Below are 15,019 nucleotides of genomic sequence, written 5' to 3'. Positions count from 1 at the left end.
TCCCTCCCCTCCCTTCTCCTCCCCGCCCCGCCGCGCCGCGCCGCTTATAGCCCGGCGCGCGGCTGCTGGGCGCAGACTGCTTGGGCAGCCAGAGTGGAGGCGGCGAGGCGGTGGCGCTGCGGAGACCGGGTCCAGACGCCAGGCGTCCGCCGGCGCGCACACAGCGCTTCCTCGCTCCCTCCCCGGAGTGCACTGCCCGCCTCCTCGCGCGGCGCCGGCAGCCGCAGGCTCGCTCCCCCTTCCCGAGACGCGCTCCCGGAGACGCTCCGCGGGTCGCGGGCAGAGGCCGCGGCGTGGGAGTCGCGAGGCGCTGTCCTCTTCCCGGCTGGCGCCCCATGCGCGCTCCTTTCGCCCGGGTTGTCGCCGCCGCTCCCCGGGGCTGAGACGTCCGCCTCGTCTCCTCCTGCCTGGTGACCTAGGCGAAAACCCATCTGGTTGTGCGCCGACGCCGGTCGCCTCTGCTGTAAGTTTCATCCGCTGCCCGGGACCTGTTGCGGGCGCCGCGGCTTTGCGGGGCTGCTCGGCCTGCGGGGGTGCGTTCGCCCCGGAGCCCGGAACTCCGACTTGGGAGGAGGTGGGGGAACTGTTCTTGGGGAGGAGACCTCGGGAGCCGCTGCTGCCCTTCCATAGCGTGCAGACGCTGGCCATCGCCGGAGGGGCCTCCTCTCGTCCGCGGCCCCCCGGGACGAGCTGCTGGGGATCCGAGAGCCCGGCCAGGGTAGTATCTGTCTCCTTCCTCCGCCCGAAGCGGCGCTTCCCTCGGGGTGGGTGTCGCTCTGCCCGGCACCGCGCAGCCCCTAGGGCCGAGCAAGTTGCACCCTACCGGGCACAGGGGAGCGCTGGGGCCACACGCACGCACCCTTCGTCAGGGCATGTTCACTGCGGCGGAATGTCTGTAGGGAATGAATGAAAACTTCCTGAAAAATTAATTTCCTCTCATGCAGGTATTTGGCCTTCAGTGTAATATTCTGAGTTTCGAAGGATAGGAATTGGTGGGCGTGGTGGGGACGAGCCATGAAACTTGTTCAGGATGCAATTTCGTGTTGCCCTCTCAGGTGTGGCCAGCGCGTTAAAGAGCGTTGCAAGTGTTCCAGGCGGCTGTATGGTCGATTGTTTTTCTCGTTGACAGTGTCTTTCTAAAGTTCCATTGTATCAGTAAGGTAAATGCCCGAGAAAATCTGCCTAGTTTCTCCTTTGAGTGCATTGAGAACAGGTTCAAAATCTTAGGAGATGTGACGGGATGCAAAGTGTTGGAAGCAGAGGGCTTGGGTAAAGAGCATTAAGTGAACTGAACTTACTGTAACTAGGAGTCCTTTTGATGTTCACGGTAATAGCAGCCCTTTTCTCTCTCTTCTTTGTAGATGCAGGTTAAGTATATGTGTGCAGTTTTTTTTTTTTTTTTTTTTTTTGGCTACTTACTTGGCATGCAAATATTATTTCTCTGGGGGCTTAAAAATGCCAGAAGGATGATTCATTTTCTGTTGAAGGTATGTTTAGTGACTGCATAAATGGCTTCTGCTGATATTTTGATGTTTGCATAATTTTCAACCAGAAAGCAGGTCGTTTCCCTTGGGTCTTTAAGTTTACGTTTTATTTTAAGCAAATATTGCTGTAAGAGTGTTGGATTTTGACTGTGACATGCTTCTCCATCTGGATGGTAGCCAAGATGACAGGCTAGCCTCTTCCTTCTGGTTTTGTGGGCCAACTTGGAAGATGCAGGAGCATAAACATAGAATGCATAGGGATGCAGATCCTATATCCTAAGGCCTTCTAAACAAACTGTTTTCTTAAGTGTAAGCCTCCTGAATGTTGTTTTACACTGTCTGAAATCTAATGCTTAGGGAAACATGTTCTGGGGCCGGGTGTGATCCCCACTCGGTGTGATGGCACTGTGGTGCTTACATACCTTGTGCAGGCAGTCTCATTCTCCAGTTACGGCTGTATTCGCTCTTAGCTTGAGAGAAGGCAGCTTTTGAGGGTGCTTTCGAAACATTAGCTTAAAAAAAGAACTACTGATTTGATTTGGCATGTTTGTGAGTTTCTATGTAAGGCATAGGAATATTCATACTATGTTTATTTTTTTTCCCCTCATATCATCTTTTGAGGTTTAAGCTTAAAATCGTGCTCAAAGTACTTGGGACTGGATGTACGAATTCACAACTGTAATGGTAGAGCATCAGAGATGTTAGGCTCTCCGGAGCACTGGGCGTTGGTTAAAAGGGACCAGACTGTAGAGGCTTTGCTTGAGGTAAGAGTGATGTGTGGCTCCTGGGTCCTAGCCTAAGTCACCATGGACACTAATGTTGTCTTCCGAACAACAGAACCCTAGGACTTTGTTACTAACTTTCTTCCAGTAAGCTGTTTACTCTTGATGAAAAGTTACAATCCAAAAATGAAGGAAAACAAGTTGCCTCACCTAACGGCTCCGTGGCCGGGGAGTCAAGGGCAAATCTGGTGCTGCCTTTGCTGTTTGCTGTGCTGTGCCACAGCTGCTCAGGAAATCCAGCTTGGTATCTAGCCCGTGCATCTGTGGTACATCATGCATTTGCATGTATTAATAATTACTGCAATATAAACCAAAACAGTAAATATCCGGGCGGTTGAAGGAAACAAGGAGGTGGTAGGTTTCAGTTCTATGCTGTGAGAACTAGCTGTTCTGGGTTTGGAACAGATACTGTAACTCACACAGTTTACCCTCTTGGGATAAACAACTTCCTTAAGAATCCCTGGACAGGCAGGTTCTTGAAGGCTTTATTGCTTTGAAATAACAGAAGGATACAGTTTGAAAAAAAAAAAAAAAGCATGTGGTTCTGCTTTTGAAGGTAGGTGATAGGTATTTACTATGTCTTTAACCTACAGTTTACCTCCTGAAAAAAGCCAAAGAGAGCATTAGATTTTGCAGTAATTTCAATAATATGGAGGAAAGCATGTCAGTCAGCAAATAAATTCTAGGGTGGCCCTCAATTAACAACGGCTGGCAACACACACACATACACACACGCACAAGGGCTTTTGATTTAGATAAGGCAGTGTTTGCATTTTGAACTCCTATGCACGTGCCCGTGTTTGCAGGTACATGAGGATGATTCTGGTGATGCACTGTCTAATCGAAAAGAGAGGGATGGATAGATCCTTTGTTCTTGCATCTTGTTTTCTAAGAATTGATATAAAGCAGGAGGAATAGAAAAACAGCAGTCATGGGTATGCTACTCAAAATATTCTTCCTTTTATGTTTGCAAATCCTCATTTTGGAAGCTGTCCAGAGCAAGAAAGATGGGTGGTGATCGTGGCCAGGATCTGTTCTGTGTTTTCACAAAAGCCTGCTCATCAGTACTTGGTCGTGTTTATATTGGTGTTCTTTGAGGACCCTGCAGTGGTAGAATTGTCTGGTTGGAAATTATTTGTGACACTTAAAGAAAGATCCAATCATAGTAGAAGTTGGCCTAGGCCTATGATTTTAATGTCACGTTTCCCATTGACTGTGATTCAGAGAGAGACTGGATCTTACTAAAGGAGTTCTTAATGGGATTAATTAATAGGTATTTTGTTTTACACATGGCTTTATGTTGCATAGGGCATAAAAGCTGGTGCCCATCCTGGCGTTACGAGAGCTGGAGGCCGAGCATTTTACGTGGCCTGCGTGAATCAGCTGGACAAGGGACAGGAAGGTGTGAGAGTGAGGCCTGGGTTTTGCTGACTTACATTCTCGAGGACTTCAGTATCCTGAAAGTGGGCAGTCAGGTTTTCCAAGACGAACCTGCTTTCAAGCAGTGGCTTTTTTTTTTTTTTTTTTTTTAAACAGTGTTCCAGTAGCTCACCAGTGTTCCAGTGAATGCCTTTCCTTCTAGGTGGCCGTCTCTGATGCTGGACAGGAGTGACTGACTGTCCACTATTCAGAACAGTGGGCAGTAAGACCAGTGGCGAAGTGTCCTGTTTTCTCTGTTCACGACTCCTTGTTTTGCTTTGTTCTGCTGTTCTGAGCCTCAGGAGCATCGCTGTTCAATGGTCTGTTTTGTTTTGTTTTGTTTTGTTTTGTTTTTAGGAGTGGAAACAAAATGTCAGTCAGCGTGCATGAGAACCGCAAGTCTAGGGCCAGCAGCGGCTCCATCAACATCTATCTGTTTCACAAGTCTTCCTACGCGGACAGCGTCCTCACGCACTTGAACCTTTTACGCCAGCAGCGCCTCTTCACGGATGTCCTCCTCCATGCTGGAAATAGGACCTTCCCTTGTCACCGGGCCGTGCTGGCCGCGTGCAGCCGCTACTTTGAAGCCATGTTCAGCGGCGGCCTGAAAGAGAGCCAGGACAGTGAGGTCAACTTCGACAACTCCATCCACCCCGAGGTTTTGGAGCTGCTGCTTGACTACGCGTACTCCTCCCGGGTCATCATCAACGAAGAAAATGCGGAATCGCTCCTGGAAGCCGGTGACATGCTGGAGTTTCAGGACATCCGGGATGCATGCGCAGAGTTCCTAGAAAAGAATCTGCACCCCACCAACTGCCTGGGCATGCTGCTGCTCTCCGATGCGCACCAGTGCACTAAGCTGTACGAACTCTCCTGGAGAATGTGTCTCAGCAATTTCCAAACCATCAGGAAGAATGAAGACTTCCTCCAGCTGCCCCAGGACATGGTGGTGCAGCTCTTGTCCAGCGAAGAGCTGGAGACGGAAGATGAAAGGCTTGTGTACGAGTCTGCGATTAACTGGATCAGCTATGACCTGAAGAAACGCTATTGCTACCTCCCAGAGCTGTTGCAGACAGTGAGGCTGGCTCTCCTGCCAGCCATTTATCTCATGGAGAACGTGGCCATGGAGGAACTCATCACCAAGCAGAGAAAGAGCAAGGAGATTGTGGAAGAGGCCATCAGGTGCAAGCTGAAAATCCTGCAGAACGACGGCGTGGTAACCAGCCTCTGTGCCCGGCCTCGGAAAACTGGCCATGCCCTCTTCCTCTTGGGGGGCCAGACCTTCATGTGTGACAAGCTGTACCTGGTAGACCAGAAGGCCAAAGAAATAATTCCCAAGGCTGACATCCCCAGCCCCAGAAAAGAGTTCAGTGCATGTGCAATTGGCTGCAAAGTGTACATTACTGGGGGGCGGGGGTCTGAAAACGGGGTCTCGAAAGATGTCTGGGTTTATGATACCCTGCATGAAGAGTGGTCCAAAGCTGCCCCCATGCTGGTGGCCAGGTTTGGCCACGGCTCTGCTGAACTGAAGCACTGCCTGTATGTGGTTGGGGGGCACACGGCTGCGACTGGCTGTCTCCTGGCCTCGCCCTCAGTCTCCCTAAAGCAGGTAGAACACTATGACCCCACAACCAACAAATGGACCATGGTGGCCCCACTCCGAGAAGGCGTTAGCAACGCCGCGGTAGTGAGTGCCAAACTCAAGTTGTTTGCTTTCGGAGGTACCAGCGTCAGTCATGACAAGCTCCCTAAGGTTCAGTGTTACGATCAGTGTGAAAACAGGTGGACGGTACCCGCCACCTGTCCCCAGCCCTGGCGTTACACAGCGGCCGCTGTGCTGGGTAACCAGATTTTCATTATGGGGGGAGACACAGAGTTCTCCGCCTGCTCTGCTTACAAATTCAACAGCGAGACTTACCAGTGGACCAAGGTGGGAGACGTGACGGCAAAGCGCATGAGCTGCCACGCCGTGGCCTCCGGAAACAAACTCTACGTGGTTGGAGGCTACTTTGGCATTCAGCGATGCAAGACTTTGGACTGCTATGATCCAACGTTAGATGTGTGGAACAGCATAACCACGGTCCCGTACTCGCTGATCCCTACTGCGTTTGTCAGCACCTGGAAACATCTGCCTTCTTAGGCGCGGGACATCGTGAAGGAAGCGAGCGTGAGGTAAGACGTTAAGTCAGTGCTTCTCAGCCTTGACTGAGCCTAGGAACCTCCCAGAGAGCTTTTCAAGAGCTTCCCGTCCCGGAGACTGGATTTCATTTGGTCTGGGTAGGTCCCAGGCCTCAGCACCTTTAGAACGTTTTCTAGTGATTCTAATACACAGCCAGGTTGAGAACCCCCGACCTACGTTAATGATGCCAACCCATGCTTAATGAGCCCTCCCTGTATGCCTGGAGCCGGGCCGTGTGTTTCACATGGATCATTTCATTTGATCCTGACAACAACCTCGCGAGATACTATTACTAGAGCGTTTTATAGACGAAAACAACTGATGCACCCAGAGGTTAAATAAGTAAGTTGCCCAAGGTCATAGAGCTTAGTCTGTGGAGGAGTTGGTCGAGAAAACAACCCAGGCACTCTGGCTCCAGGGTGGAAGCATGTGAGCATCATGCTCAACTGCTTAATAAACTTGAGCTTCACATTGGTATCACTCCAGGAGATATTTGGTGACGTCCAAACTTAGATTCCTCAAACCCTTTTCTGGAATGAAGTAGGGTGTAAAAAACTGAATGCTTAAATTTATTCGTAGTTCATTCTCTCCAATATTATTTGTTTGCTTATTTAAAACTTCTTTTCCTCAAAAAAAAAAAAAAAATAATAGCCCCCTTTAGGCATTTATTAGCTTTCGAGGGAAGTCAAGGTCTATCCTTGTAAAAAAGTTGCACCTGCATTGTATAAATTTGTCTGCGGCGTGGATACACTGAACCATCTAGACCGCCTTATACTGCAGCCTTTCAGAGTTAATCAGACAGGCTGAGCCTATTGTCAGGGCTAACAAAAGTTGTCTTTCCGTGTCATATATCTGAGTCCATAATGGTCGTCTTGTGTACTTAAGAGTATATAATACCCTTGGCTCAAATAATTAATAGGTCTACACAGTTCAGCGTTCGTGAAGCTAATGGCCGCTTTGCTGCCGTTAAGTATCCTTAGCATTGGCCCCAGGAACCACTTAGGCATGTCTAAGTGTAGCACAGAATACGTGGACTTTGTTGATTTGTTTTGCTAATTCACGGGCTTGTTCCTAATAGTAAGAGAATAAAATCAAAACTTTGCTTTGGAGGAAGTACAGTGAAAACTGACTCATTCCTTGAAAACTTTTGGCTCTGTTTTCCCTAGTATGTTTCACGTTTTTGAAGGGGACTTTCAAGGGGAAAAAAAGGAAATCAAGGAGTCTTTGCAAGCAAAGCAAAGAGGGATTTTGACTCATTTGTCTTTCCTTTCCACATTTCGTACGGCTCGTTTTAAGACACCACTGAAGTCGGCCTCACTTTTACAATTACTCTTTCTTTCTTTTTCGTCTCTTCAGTTATCTCTCCAGCCCATTACAGTTAGTAGCATTCTTATAATGTAGTGTAACCTTGGGATGAAGTTCGTTCAAAGGAGCTGGAACAGTCAGAAACCTCCTGTGGGGAGCTGGGCTGACAGCGTCCCGCACCAAACTGGTTTTTGCAGCCTTGCTGGCATCTCAGTAATCCTAAGTAAACAAATGCTCTGAATGTGGTTATTTCCTCTGCGATATGAGCGCATGACTCAAGTCTAAAGCAGGTTTCAAGAACCTTCTAGGCAAAAGCATCAATTAACAGCGCGCTAAGTTCGGTGTTAGTCCAGAACCGACTAAGTTTGCACGGGAGAGCCATAAAAATGGCCAGTGATGGCGGTGGCACGTCAGAATGATGACCGGCCGATTGGCTGGCATCCTTGGAGCAAGGTAAGGAAACTGAGGCAGGAAGAGGCCACATGTGCATTCTGGCTCTGGCTCTAAGCTGTGGTGTCTAGACCTTTCTGTACTTCGGATCCCTCCTTTGTCAAATGAGTGATTTGAATGAGGCTTCTCCTAGCTCCGTCCCCAGACTTGGGTGAATTGATAAGGGGTGGGGGAAGGGAGAGAAAAATACCTTGCCCAGTGCCTGACGTGTATCAGGTGTTCAATACTCTTAGCTTTGTTTCCTCCTTCAATTTAGACCTTGACTTGTCATGGAATTAGCTTTGTGTGTGGAGTTTGACCATTATCTGATTGGAATGTTTGTACTTCATTTTTGGTGCCTCCTTTCTCAGCCCAGAGTATGTTGGCAAACACTTGAATTCACCCTATCCTGGGTATTTGAACCTAAGCACATACTTCCGGTCCCTGGGAAACGAGCAAATAAAGTGTTAGGTCATATGTGAAACACCTACCCACCCTTGGTGCTCCCAGCCGGAGGCCAGCCCAGAACAACGAAATCTGACAGGGCCCGGTTTGCCTTTTTTTAATTTATTTTTTATTTTTTTAAATTTTTTTGTTTTTTCAACGTTTATTTATTTTCGGGACAGAGAGAGACAGAGCATGAACGGGGGAGGGGCAGAGAGAGAGGGAGACACAGATTCGGAAACAGGCTCCAGGCTCCGAGCCATCAGCCCAGAGCCCGACGCGGGGCTCGAACTCACGGACCGCGAGATCGTGACCTGGCTGAAGTCGGACGCTTAACCGACTGCGCCACCCAGGCGCCCCCCGGCTTGCCTTTTTAAAGGGCGGCCTGAGCCTGCTCAAAGCCACCCTTGCGGTTTCCGATAGGGAGAATGTTGGCTTAAATTTCTCGAGTTTTCTGCACACAAGATAGTGTTAAAACACTTAAGCTCCATGGAGTGACTTAAAAGAGGTGCTGTGTAGGTATCAGCCCTAAACTGCCAAAACTTCCGGGACATCTCTTTGATCTCCAAGTGTAGGTGCTAACTGAATTAATACAGTGTTAACAAGAAGTTTCCCTAGGTCTAAAAGCTCATTCACCAAGGGGATTTTACTCTCCTGCTGCTCTGTCAGTGGGTGGGAAGGACGAAAAGGAAATTACGTAAAAAAAATTTTGTTTTCTTTTAATGTTTATTTATTTTTGAGAGAGACAGAATGCGAGTGGGTTAGGAGCACAGAGAGAGAGAGACACAGAATCCGAAGCAGGCTCCAGGCTCCGAGCTGTCAGCACAGAGCCCGACGTGGGGCTCGAACTCATGAGCTGTGAGATCATGACCTGAGCCGAAGTCGGATGCTCAACCGACTGAGCCACCCGGGCGCCCCAGGAAATTACTTTTGATTACTCTCCCGTTTTCATGGTGCTGTGTGGCTTCAGCCTGACACGTGACAGCTTTTGGATTTTGATTTATTTCTTCCTTGTTGAGATATTTCCTTTCCCTTCCCTTTCCCTTCCCCTTCCCCTTCCTCTTCCCCTTCCCTATTTGAGTATGCAGCATCGTGAAGTGTCGTGTTATTACAAGGTACATTCTTGTGGCCGAATGTTGATCTATAGGTTACTGGGAGGTGGGGTAGAAGGATGACTCTGTAGTCTAAGGAATGCCTTGAGAGCTTGAATCACGGTTATGAAACTGCCAAAAGAAACAACTAACGAAATGAATCAGACTTCTGAGCACACAAAAGCGAGAAGAATTCAGGGCAAGTAATGAGCAGCCCCTCCTGCGTTCCCTTTGTGTGCACTTAGAGTTCTAGCAGCAGGAATGAGATTCCTCCACTGGTGCTGGAAATGTGCTCTCTGAACAGATAGGGCGAGTGTTTGAGAGACAAAAACCCTGTGCAGAATTTTCCCCGTATCTATAAAATTGGATAACAGCGGGTGGGGATGGCGGCTTGTGTGAGGAGATAGCGGCTCCCGTGCAATGTGTGGCCTCTGTGGTTATGGCTTCCCTGAATTTATATTCACGCTTGACGTCGGTAGTCTGTAGATCATAAGTGCATACCATAGCTGGCGTCTCCCAAGTGTGGACTGACGAACGTGGAGAATAAACTCCCAGCCTTGGGCTGTGGAGGCCTGGTATGTTAGTCGTGTGAAAGGAAGCGAGACTGATTTCTGCCGTAATGAATAGCAGAGATGCATTTAAATAAGAGGATTAATATGTCTGCCTTCTATATGGTGAATAAATTGATTTGGGGATCCTTTGTGGGAAATGGGCCAAGGAGGGTTTGCCCAAGAATCTTTTTTGACCCTCGGCCGATCGCTTCACAGTGGCTCTGCTTAACCATGGAGATGAATTATGAATGTTGGAAGCGGAAGGTGGCCACTCATAACAGCACCTGGACGTATATAAGTTTGTATTTGAACATACGCACGTTTAAGGTTTAGTAGAGAAATGAAGATTTTTCTTTGGGCACCGTTGTGTCTGTTCAGCTAGTCTTCCGTATCCGTGCACACCCCATGCGTGTGCATCAAAGGCAAGCGCTTTATCCTTGCACACTTGCTACTGAACAAGTACTTAAGACCTTTAGAAGCAATATTGACCGGCTCTGTCCTGATGTTACCTTTTTTGTAGATTTCGAGGCTACTAACAAGAATCCTTTCGTTCCCTCTGTTTTAGCTCACTCCATCACTTGGCGAGACAAAAACCAAGATTTCGACTTTGGAGAGGCCAAACTTAATGAGGAGGAAGAAAAGAAAAAGGAAAAGAAGTTGCTACAAGACTCGATTACAATCCACTGCACCTTGTAAATGCTCTAACTGGACATGAAGGAGGGGGTGGGGGAGGGGGTGGGATTTTCAGTGCAAGTAGCACATGGTTTAAATATGAATGGATGAACCTGTGATCTAGTCCTTGTCTTGTAATTGTGGATTAATGTCAGCGTTAATCAGCCCCTCAAAGGGAGAGAAAAGCCGGGCCTTTTCCCTTGCTGTACCATATTCAGCATTTGATTTCCATGGGCTCCACCATTTATGTGTAAAATTTGAAATGGTTGTCACCTCTCTCCGAGGAGCAAGCTTGAAGCCTCCACACCAGCTGCTGTTGGAGATTGAAAGCCCAACTGTGGGGCCAGGAGGGGAGCTGGCTTGGCTGGCCGCAGAGTGAGGACCCCTGGACTCTCCACTAATCTCTGAGGGGTTGTGCTCCCCAGGAAGGTTCTGAACAATGGGGCCATTGTTGGTAGGCATTTGGTGGATGTTCTTTTCTATTTATAAGTGACTTTAAACTTTCCCTTGGCTGTTAAGAAGTTTGTTATAGATTGAGCTATTTATTGTTTGAGGCCTGCATGCTGAAACAGTGCTTAAAATGGTCTTCACGTGTATGGATGTGTGTGGATGGTTGTATGTTTTGCACAATTTTGTGGCTGTTGGTGAAGCGCTTTGCTGCACAAATATGAAAACTTGGGAGTTACTGTTTGGAGTATAACTGGAGGGTGGGTTGGGAAGGGGGGGTGGGTTTGTAAATGTCAAGGCAGGGAAGGAGTACAAAACAAAAACAAATCACATCGTAGAGGTAGAGGACGCACGGAGGTCGCTTTTCTCAGACTCACTCACTTTTAATGGTGTTTCGTGGGCCCTACTCATGCTGATGGCTCATGGGGTGAGAGGGAAGGCTTCCTTCTGCCCTGCTCCTTCCCATCCGGTTCGCCCACTTCAATCTCAGCTACTGAAATTTGGAAAGGACCAAGTCGCCTCGCGGTTTTTTTTTTTTCTTTGTGTCGTATCCTGAAATCCTGGAAAATGCTATGGCATCGTTTTGTATATAGGGCACAGGTAAAGGCATTGCCCCCGAGTTTATTTATTTCTCTATTTATTACCCTGTGAAAATGCTTTGCCATAACCACAGTTACCAGGAAAAGGCCGAATTGTCAACAGACGTCCGTGCATTCGCTCGCCAGATTTGCTCGACCTGGATGCATTGTTCTCGCTTCTCGCCTTACGACGTCGTCGCAGGCGTTAGAAGTTCTTCAAGACCGCGTTCACGTTGGCACAGGGTAGACTTCAGCGCTCACCCTTCGCGAGGTCTCTAAAAGAACTCTTTGGTGTGTAAAAGTGACACATCTGGCAGGGAGACACCAAAGAATTACGAGCAGTGGCCCCCGTTGAGAGGTTTTTCCGGGCTAGGTGGGAACCTGTTGTGAATACATTCTTTGCAAGTTCGAGTGTTTGTTTACTAACCGTGTGCCGTGATAGGTATTAGTGCCGGACCCCACGAGGCGCTTCCTCAGGGGCGTCGGGGGAAGGCCAGGGGTTGCCAGTCAGCACCGCTTTCATCCGTGCTGTTCACGTTACCGTAGTTTAGAAAATAGAGCTTAGGACTGATAACAACAACCTTTTACATCGTGAGTGTGTTTGCATTGTCTAGTGACAGATCAACCCTTCGCATTTCTCTTTACCTGGATGCTTTAGACTAACTGTCCCTGTCTGTTCGTGCCACGAGTAAGTGGGCTATCGCTGGACCAAAAGCAATGAGCCGTTGGAATAAAAGCATCCCAGTACTTTTCCAGCAGTCAGCCCCTCGCTCCTAGATGTGTTGCAAGCCATGCAAATGTCTAATTGCACCCTGGCAGCAGAGGGGTGGCGTTTATACTGTAGCTCTTACAGCTCTCCGGTTTATGATGCAAATCTGCCGAGATGTGTGTGTGTCACTGCGTGACTTCTGAAAGCGGGATGAATTTTCTGCAGCTGTTTCAAAGTTGTGGTCTGTCCTTGAATCCTCTATTAATTACTGTGTGTGAGCCAGAGGGAGCCGTGGTCAGGGTGGGCCCCCAGCCTGCAGGGAACTTTCTGGACTCCCGCTCTTTGAATTGATGTAGGCATTTGGGCTCACTACTTGACCATTCTCACCCTGTGAAACGTCCCCCACTTTGAAGCAAACACAATTCACAGCACAGTGCACACAAAAACCTTGGCAGAAGACAGAGAAGGTTCTTCTTATTCTGTGGACTGGTTGCTGTGGAAACAGATAACAAAGGGCAGCCTTCCACTTCTGGTATAATTGTGTAGCCCCCTTTTCTCTGGGCTTGACACCTGTCTGAATAAGAGTGATTAGAGCTGAATAATATCCCTCTCTTGGCTGTTGAATATGTGGTTCACGTACAAAACTCCGTGTAAGTTGAAGTGAAGTGTTCGTGTTCGTATGTGCTCGGTTGCCACTACTACATTTTGGAGGTTTTGTAAAACTGTTATTTTTGTTTTTCACAATGTGAAACTGAAGGTCAAATAAATTATTAGAGTTCTTCTCTTCATTGTGTGTGTGAGTCTTTATTTTAATACAGCAGAACTTAATCTGCGGAAATCTTGTGTCCTTTCTAGCTTAATCACGGTGAGGATCGTCGCGTGTATTTTCTGAAGGCCTTTCTTGGGCCATCTAGTCACGTACAGTCAGGAAAGCAGTTTTGCGCATTGAATCATTAAAAATGTTGGCCTTTCAGGATATTTCTTTAAGCGAAGCAAAACACCTCAGTTCTGGGTTATTCGTCGCTTAGAATATAAAAAGTCACGTATCATGCAATGTTAAGACCGCGTGTGTAATGTATAGAAGAAGTGACCTTTTAAATCCAGCTCGTGTGGGTTATATTTTGGTTGGAAAACAGAGAAGGGGTTGGAGTTCAATCCCCTTTTCATCTGCTGTGCCTTAGAAATCATTTAAAGTAAGTGGGAATATATGCCTATTCTTTCCCTGGATTGGCACAGAAAAACACAAGTTTAATCCCTCTGATACACGTAGCTTCCCCCAAGTTTGAGAGCCAGTGTCCCAGCTGGCTCAGTATAAAGACTGAGGAAGACTTTCACCCCCACCTCACGATCACTTCCTGTCACAACAAGATGCTCCTTTATCACTTGGGCTGGGCTCCTTGCTGTTTTAATGTGCAGAGCAATGTTGGGCATAATCTTTTTCGGAGAGGCAATAAATGCTACCTAATTAGAACTCTAGGAGAGCTCACGGGTAGGCAGAATGCAATTATAGCCTTTGGACTTTGACCAAAATGCCAGAGCAGATGCCTTGGGCTTTACAGAAGGATCATCCAGTGCTGTCTGTGCTGGGAGAGGCTGGTCTAGTGCCAAGTTTTGGAGGCCTCAGATCCCATGGGCAGGGTGCTGATGACCCATGGAAACCCTGTTGATGACACAATATACAACACCATATGACAGGGAAGAGGGAAAAGTTAGCAGCCGGGAGTCGACACGTGGGACTTGGATGGTCAGCAAAAGTCTTGATGTGAATCCTCAGAAAGGTTGAGAATGACTCCTAGGGAGATGATTGGAAACCAACCCTTCATACCCAGCAGTTCTTTCTCTTGATCATCTCAGGGAGGGCATGTAGGGAGAGTGGAGTAGAGAAGATACTTCAAATACTTGATTTTTGTTAATTTGGACATTTCATTTCATTCAGACGTTCGGGTCGCCCAAAACAGCGGATGAACTGGTTTGGCTCGCCTTCGGTTGCGTGTAATAGGAAAACAGGAATCTGGCGATGATGGTGGCTTAACCGCAGGGGTGAGACTGTTCGGCAGCTGGCAGCCCAGGGCTGTAACGGTGCCGTGCACAAGCCCACGGAGGTCTGGGGCTGCTCCTGCTGCTTTGCCACCTCGGGCACGGACCTGTGGGCCTCAGGATAGCAGCTGTAGCTCATGGCGTCACATGGGCTCTCCAGTCAGCAAAGATGGGGACAGGCTAAGGGAGAGAAGCATGGGCCAGACGAAGCTCTTCTCTTTTCTGGGGACAGTAATGGTTTAACAAAGGACCCACCTAGGAGACTCACCCTTCTCTCTTGTTGGCCAGAACCAGGTCACGTGAACTTCTAAGAAATAAGGGGGAGACCGAAGAGAGGCGTGCTTTCATTGGAACACATTGTCAGCCCACACAAAAATGTGATTTTGTTAGTGAGGATGAACGGAGGAATGAATGGATTGGCAACCACACAGAGAGTCACTTTAAACTGTAGCCTCGTTGATTGATTACGTCGTGCTCAGACGACACGAAGGACGTGCTTTAGGTTCTCTCTTAAATTTTTTTTTCAACATTTATTCATTTTTAGGACAGAGAGAGACAGAGCATGAACGGGGGAGGGGCAGAGAGAGAGGGAGACACAGAATCGGAAACAGGCTCCAAGCTCCGAGCCATCAGCCCAGAGCCCGACGCGGGGCTCGAACTCGCGGACCACGAGATCGTGACCTGGCTGAAGGCGGACGCTTAACTGACTGCGCCACCCAGGCGCCCCACTTTAGGTTCTCTCTTAATCCTCACAAAAAATGTAGGTAAATCCAGAACTTTCTTAACGTCTCTGAACCTCAGCTCCTTCATTTATAAAATAAGGATTAATACTCTCTAATAGGAAGAGTTAATAATTCACAAATTTAAATTAAAAAAAAAATCAAATGTTAGT

The 15,019-nt window shown here is 48.0% G+C and overlaps 1 protein-coding gene across 1 annotated transcript; it reads left to right on the top strand.

Annotated features, from left to right (window-relative positions):
- The first annotated feature begins 326 nt into the window (after positions 1–326).
- ENC1 (ectodermal-neural cortex 1) lies at positions 327–12,878 on the top strand. The gene is made up of 3 exons (XM_006927790.5): positions 327–463; positions 4,043–5,857; positions 10,250–12,878. Exon 2 carries the CDS (start codon positions 4,056–4,058, stop codon positions 5,823–5,825), a length of 1,770 nt encoding a protein of 589 aa, XP_006927852.2. The 5' UTR covers positions 327–463; positions 4,043–4,055; the 3' UTR covers positions 5,826–5,857; positions 10,250–12,878.
- The last annotated feature ends 2,141 nt before the right edge of the window (positions 12,879–15,019 follow it).

This window comes from Felis catus, chromosome A1, assembly GCF_018350175.1.
Source record: "Felis catus isolate Fca126 chromosome A1, F.catus_Fca126_mat1.0, whole genome shotgun sequence".
NCBI classification, from domain to species: Eukaryota; Metazoa; Chordata; class Mammalia; order Carnivora; family Felidae; genus Felis; species Felis catus.
The sequence above is the reverse complement of the archived record's forward strand: the minus strand, read 5'-3'. Positions and strand labels throughout refer to the sequence as shown.